General features: G+C 40.6%; 1 protein-coding gene across 2 annotated transcripts in view; it reads left to right on the top strand.

The window, feature by feature from the left end:
* Positions 1-5,197: 5,197 nt before the first annotated feature.
* The window catches only part of NDFIP2 (Nedd4 family interacting protein 2), a 47,063-nt gene continuing 46,260 nt past the window's right edge, over positions 5,198-6,000 (top strand). Inside the window, exon 1 of one of the 2 annotated variants that reach the window (XM_088667526.1) lies at positions 5,198-5,591. In XM_088667526.1, the coding sequence (XP_088523652.1) occupies positions 5,499-5,591 (93 nt within the window). In that variant the 5' untranslated portion in view covers positions 5,198-5,498. The remainder of the gene's footprint in view (positions 5,592-6,000) is intronic. The other variant, XM_035115009.3, reaches the window with a different exon arrangement.

Raw genomic sequence — 6,000 nt, 5'->3', positions numbered from 1 at the left:
TACAGTTTGTGTGTATGTGTGTGCACATAGAGTGAGGGTTTTAATGTCAATGACCGTGAATGACAAAACAATTGCTGTATCCAATGAAATCTCATCCCTTCCATCTCTTTGGCAGAGTTGAGGAAAATCCCGTAACAGATCAAAGGAGGCATGTGGTGGCAGAGGAAGTATAATTGCACAGGTAGAAGTCCTTGTGCCAATGGGATGGCATTGTTGGAGTCAACCTAATGCCTAGTGAAGTTGTTATTACTGGGAGTTGGGCATAATTTTTTCTCTATACAAACAGGGACGCAGGTGGCGCTGTGGTCTAAACCACCGAGCAGGCAGTTCGTGGCTTATGTCTGTGACGAATATAGGACTCCTTTGAGTTGTTTATGACTCAATTAGGAGCCACTAATTACCGCCCGGCACGCTTTCTCTAGCGCCTCTGCTCCGTAGACCCGGGCTGGCAGTAAAACACACAGCAGAGTTCTTCTTCTTCTCACACACAGCGGAAGCTTGTATAGCCGTTGGATAAAAAGCCTCTTAAGAACACACAGAGTCCAAAGTGTTCTAATAACTACTGGAGTTTATTCTACAGAGAAAATAACAAACACCCTGGTGAGAGCGCAGACATTTTGCGACCGTCTCCCAGGCAAAAACGAAACCATCTGATACACACAGAAACACTTCTAGTACATTCTGTAACATGATATCTTCCTCAGTGGTCAGGTGGACAGTACACAGTTAACTCTTTGGTTACTTGTTACTCCTCACAATGTCATGGTGTTCTGCTGCTCCAGAAGCAGTTTCGTCATGCTGGCCACGTGACCTGGAAAGCTGTCTGTGGACAAACACTGGCTCCCTTGGCCTGAAAGTGGAGATGAGCGCTGCACCCCATAGTCAAATTTCACTGGACTTAACCACCCAGGGGTCCGTTACCTTTACCTATATAAACAATTGCTTTTAGAGCCAAACATTTTGTGTGACATGGATTCTCTAGAGAGAACAGGAACGGGGAATTTGTGACCCTCCAGATATTGTTAGACAACAGTTCCCATCATTGTTGATGATTGACCATGCTGGCAGGGACGGAACGGAGTTGAGAGTCCAAAATCTGCAGTTCTACAGGTTCCTCATCTCTGCTCTAGAAAGAGAAGTGTTCTCCGGGTGGCCTGTTTATAGAGCATCCATTCTGGTGATATGCTTGCAGAAAACTTAAATGAGGGCTTGACAAGTGCTGGGCTCTGCTGAGCATTTGCTCTGACTTGTTTGCGGTGAAGTTAAGCGGTAATGAGATTTTTCATCCTGATGTGCTTACACAGTAGTTAAACACCACACTTTTCTTCTAGGAAAAAAAAAAAGAGTGCCAGTACTAACCATGATGTTGTTACAGGAAGTGCCACACTTTTAACCAGTGCTTTTCTTCTAGGAAAAAAAAGGGTGCTGGTGCTGCTTACCCTTGAATACCTCCAGAAAAATGTACCTTAACGGTTAATTGGCTATTTGTGCCACATTTCAAAGTGGCATTTCCTCGTTCCTTTTCTAACCCCAAAGTGACCTCTCTCTTTTCCTTTACAAGTGGATTTGTTGGGCCAGAACAATACAGCATTTTAGTTCTCTTTAATTGCACAAACCTGAATTTCTGGTAAGCCATTGATTCCCTCCTGTAAAACAACTGGCAGTCTGGCAGTGACCGGTTTATTTTATTTCCTTCTTCTGTGGTCCCACCAGAGGGAGCTCAAACATTGTTTCTTCCTCTGCTTAAGTGGCTGCCCTATATGTTTGCTTTAACAATTCCCATATTTCTCCCATAATGATACACAGTTCAGAGGTATGCAAAAAAGGAAAACTCTTCCCGATCTTTTTTAAAAATCTACATCTTTCCAAATGTGTACGTGATACAGCAACCTTAACAAATAAACACGTTTCTCTTATTTTTTAAAAAAATGCATTTCTAATACAGACAGAAAACCTACTCTGCAGCAGGGAAATCAGTACGGCTTCTTTTTTAAATAAATAAATAACATTGCAAACATCTTTATGAAGGACTTCCTTTTATCAGACGAATGTACTGTGCACAGTTCATTCGGATTCTCTCAGGAATCTTCCAGGCACGGCAAGTTCTGTAATCTTAGAAGTGTTTGTTGTGGTGGTGGTTGTACAGAAACAAAGCACAAGACACCAGTATTTAGATATACTTGTGATGTTTCTTTCCCATGTCCTTCCCTCCTATATGTTTCTTTTTTCCTTTTTTAAAGTTACAGCAGTTCACTGTACTCCACAAGGACCAACTTTCTTGCACCCCCAAAGTTTTTTATGCAACATTTGCTTCCCTCAGGTATAATCTATGGACCATTGTTTTAAGTGACTCAAATAATCTCCAAATATTTGCACATGAATTTAAAGAGAAAGATCTTGTAATGCTGTAGCAGCCATTGTCTACAGAACTGGACTTTAGTAAGTTTGAAATGATTTGGGCTATTGGTGTGGTTTGGGTTTTATTTTATTTTATTTTATTTGGCAATCGCTCAGATCCACTTGAGGTACTCAAGGCAAAGCTTTTGAATAATATAAAGACAGACATGCAGGGCCGGATTTAGGTTTGAAGAGGCCTTAAGCTACTGGAGGTAATGGGGCCCTTTATATGTCCAACTGTCCTTTGTCAACAAGACATTGTCGCTGTTTTTTTGTGTTGAATATATGCTATATGGTAATTTAGGGACCTAATAGGTATCTAAAGCCATTTGCACATAACAAAATATGTATTTTATCAAAGTAATTGTTGAATACTGTACATCCAGTTTTTTCCCTTTAAATTTTTTGGAGGCCCCAAGAGAGTTGGGCCCTAAACTATAGCTTGTTTAGCTTATACATAAATCCGGCACTGCAGACATGGTACACATGGTAAAATGGGACTCATTCATGAATGTTATTTATCAGAGCCGACAACTGAAAAGTTTGCTGTATTGTAAATCTGAAATCAGAACTCCTGCCCTAGAGTGGACTAATATGCAGTTCAGCTAAATATAGAAATTGCCACCTGACTGAAGGTTTCTGCAAGGAGATGGTATTGGCTATAAATACACCAGGATGCATGCAGATTAGAATTATCTTGCAGAGAAGATGCACTGCAGTTGCACGCAGCATTGTGAGGTCAAATCTGTCACAAACGTTACAATTAAGTAACAAAGGCTATTTAAGCAGCTACTTTGTTTGTGGCATTCCATTCAAGATGCAATTTTATTGCTAACTGAAAATGGCAGTGCATGCAGAATACAAATAAACTTACAAAAGTTACTGTTTTGCAAAGTTTGCATTGTTTATCTATATATGCCCATTTAACCCATTTGGGGCACATTTACAACCTTAACCAAAACGGGTAAGGAGGGAAATCGATTCCCTACATTTACAGTACAGTGGTACCTTGGGTTGCAAACGCTTCAGGTTACAGACTCCGCTAACCCAGAAATAGTACCTCGGGTTAAGAACTTTGCTTCAGGATGAGAACAGAAATCGTGCTCCAGTGGCACAGCGGAGGCAGGAGGCCCCATTAGCTAAAGTGGTGCTTCAGGTTAAGAACAGTTTCAGGTTAAGAACAGACCTCCAGAACAAATTAAGTTCTTAACCAGAGGTACCACTGTACAATCCCCTTCCAATTTACTGATGGAAACTTCACATTTCACTATACTGGTGTTAAACCAGCATTTCCTTTAGTGAACACATAACATAGATGTATGATCTGATCATCATACCTCTGGACATCTTTCCCCCCACATTTTATTTAAAGTTTTCAATTTTACAACAAATACATATTTATTAAAGTAATCTCATTATCCTCGACTTCCATTCCCCACCTTCCGTGGTTCATGAAAGTTTCCCTTATTCGATTGCATATCCAAAATGCTCCTTTACCATTTTATATTCACCTTCAGCCTTATTTCATTTCTCTGCTATGATTATTCTAGTCCTGCTAGCGTTTTAAGTTGTTTACAATAATTATTCATATATTCCACAAATTTCTCTCATTCTTTCTTAAACATCTCCTTCTCTTCGTCTCGAATTCTGCTTGTTAAGTCAGACAGTTCAGCATATTCCCACACTTCAGCATATTCCCACAGTCTGCCATTCCTCTTTTGTCGGAGTTACTCTTTCCGTCCATTTCTGGGCATATAACATCCGTGCCACTGTTGTAGCGTACATAAATAAGTTCATTTGATGTTTTGGAATCTCCTCCCCTATTACTCCTTAAAAAGGGGCTTCTGGCTTCTTCTTAAAAGATACCTCAATCATTTCCTCCCCCATTTCATTCATATATCATTTCCCAGCCGTCCTTTACTAATTTGCAAGTTCACCACGTGTGATACAAAGTTCCTCCTTTTTCTTTACATTTCCAACAAATACCTGTGGACATCATTTTTAAACATCAGTTTACATGGATTTTGGAATCTTGGCAAATTACGATTTCCATAGCATGTGTACATGGGTGTACTGTTTAAACACGCTCATACATGTACCGTATGTGCTATATACAAGGCCTTATGTGCTAGCTGAATTAAACACCAGAGTTTCCCTAAGCACTTGTCAAATGGATGGATCCGCCTTAAGATGGTAGTTTCAAGGCACTATGCCTGATTAACATATCTGCTTTTTGTACCTACACATGTATTAAATGAAACTTTTTTCAGCACATTACCTGATGCTGCTATGACATCCTGTATCTTTGTACTCGCTGCTTACATTACAGATTTGATTCCAGTATATGACTTTTGACACCATCTTTCCTTCAACATGTCGTGTTTTGTTTTCAAGAGTGATAGCCCTGAGGCAAATAGAGGCCTCAGCTGGAGGGGTGGGGGATGGAGAGAAAACACATGTTTTCTTTTGAAGGATCCCACCTTCCGTTTCTAATTTGGGACAGGGTGCAAAGTTACCATAAGTAAGCACTAAAAACAGGGACCGATTACCATTATTCATTCCCTGCTTCTAGTCCAAAGACAGGCACGGCGCAAAGCATCTCCCAATTTATCGCTGACTGTCGAGAGGATAATAACTGAGGATCAAAAGATGAAGGCTGAGCTAGACTGTGCCTGAAAGTCTCATTTGTTATCATGCATATCTTTTGCTAATCAGTTGCATGGAAAGTGTGCTGCAGGGAAAATGAAATGAGGTCAGCATAACAGATACTTATTAGATCAGAACTAGTTCCAGGGCTTCTGAGTAAGCAACTCTTCTAGACAGCTCCCTAGGAATAATATTTTGTAGGGGTCAGCAGATGGAAGAGGTCTTTTATTTGTTGCATCATGCTGGTGCATTCAATTCTTTGGCCCAAGAGCTTGTTGTTTTAAAAGTCCTATCCTATAAGTGTTGCAGCCTCGTCTCAGAAGATTCTTCTTAGGCCTGGGTATAATATAACATGACATGGTTTATACATTCTTGAACACTCCTGGTTGGCTGTTGCTCAACTTGGGAGGCTTTGAGAGTAAACATAGCATCAGAGCTGTGGATTCATTTAGAACATGGGTACACAAACTAAGGCCCGGGGGCCGGATCCGGCCCAATTGCCTTCTAAATCCAGCCTGCCGACGGTCCGGGAATTAACTTGTTTTTCTGTGAGTAGAATGTGTCCTTTTATTTTAAATGCATCTCTAGGTTATTTGTGGGGCCTGCCTGGTGTTTTTATATGAGCAGAATGTGTGCTTTTATTTAAAATGCATCTCTGGGTTATTTGTGGGACATAGGAATTTGTTCATTTCCCCCCCAAAAAATATAATCTGGCCCCCCACAAGGTCTGAGGGACAGTGGACCAGCCCCCTGCTGAAAAAATTGCTGACCCCTGATTTAGAACTTGTTTGTACTGCTAAAGCCATAGAACTATACAAACTTGTTCATAGTAGCTTACTACAATCAGCTTCATTGTCTACATAAAATGTGCAAAGTGCATAAAACCACAACCACATGTCCCTTATAAAAGGCCCAAATAAAAAGACTGAAAGTTTGCTACCCTGCCTTTCCTCTCTC

Source organism: Zootoca vivipara, chromosome 4, assembly GCF_965207765.1.
Source record: "Zootoca vivipara chromosome 4, rZooViv2.hap1.1, whole genome shotgun sequence".
NCBI lineage: Eukaryota > Metazoa > Chordata > Lepidosauria > Squamata > Lacertidae > Zootoca > Zootoca vivipara.
The sequence above is the reverse complement of the archived record's forward strand: the minus strand, read 5'-3'. Positions and strand labels throughout refer to the sequence as shown.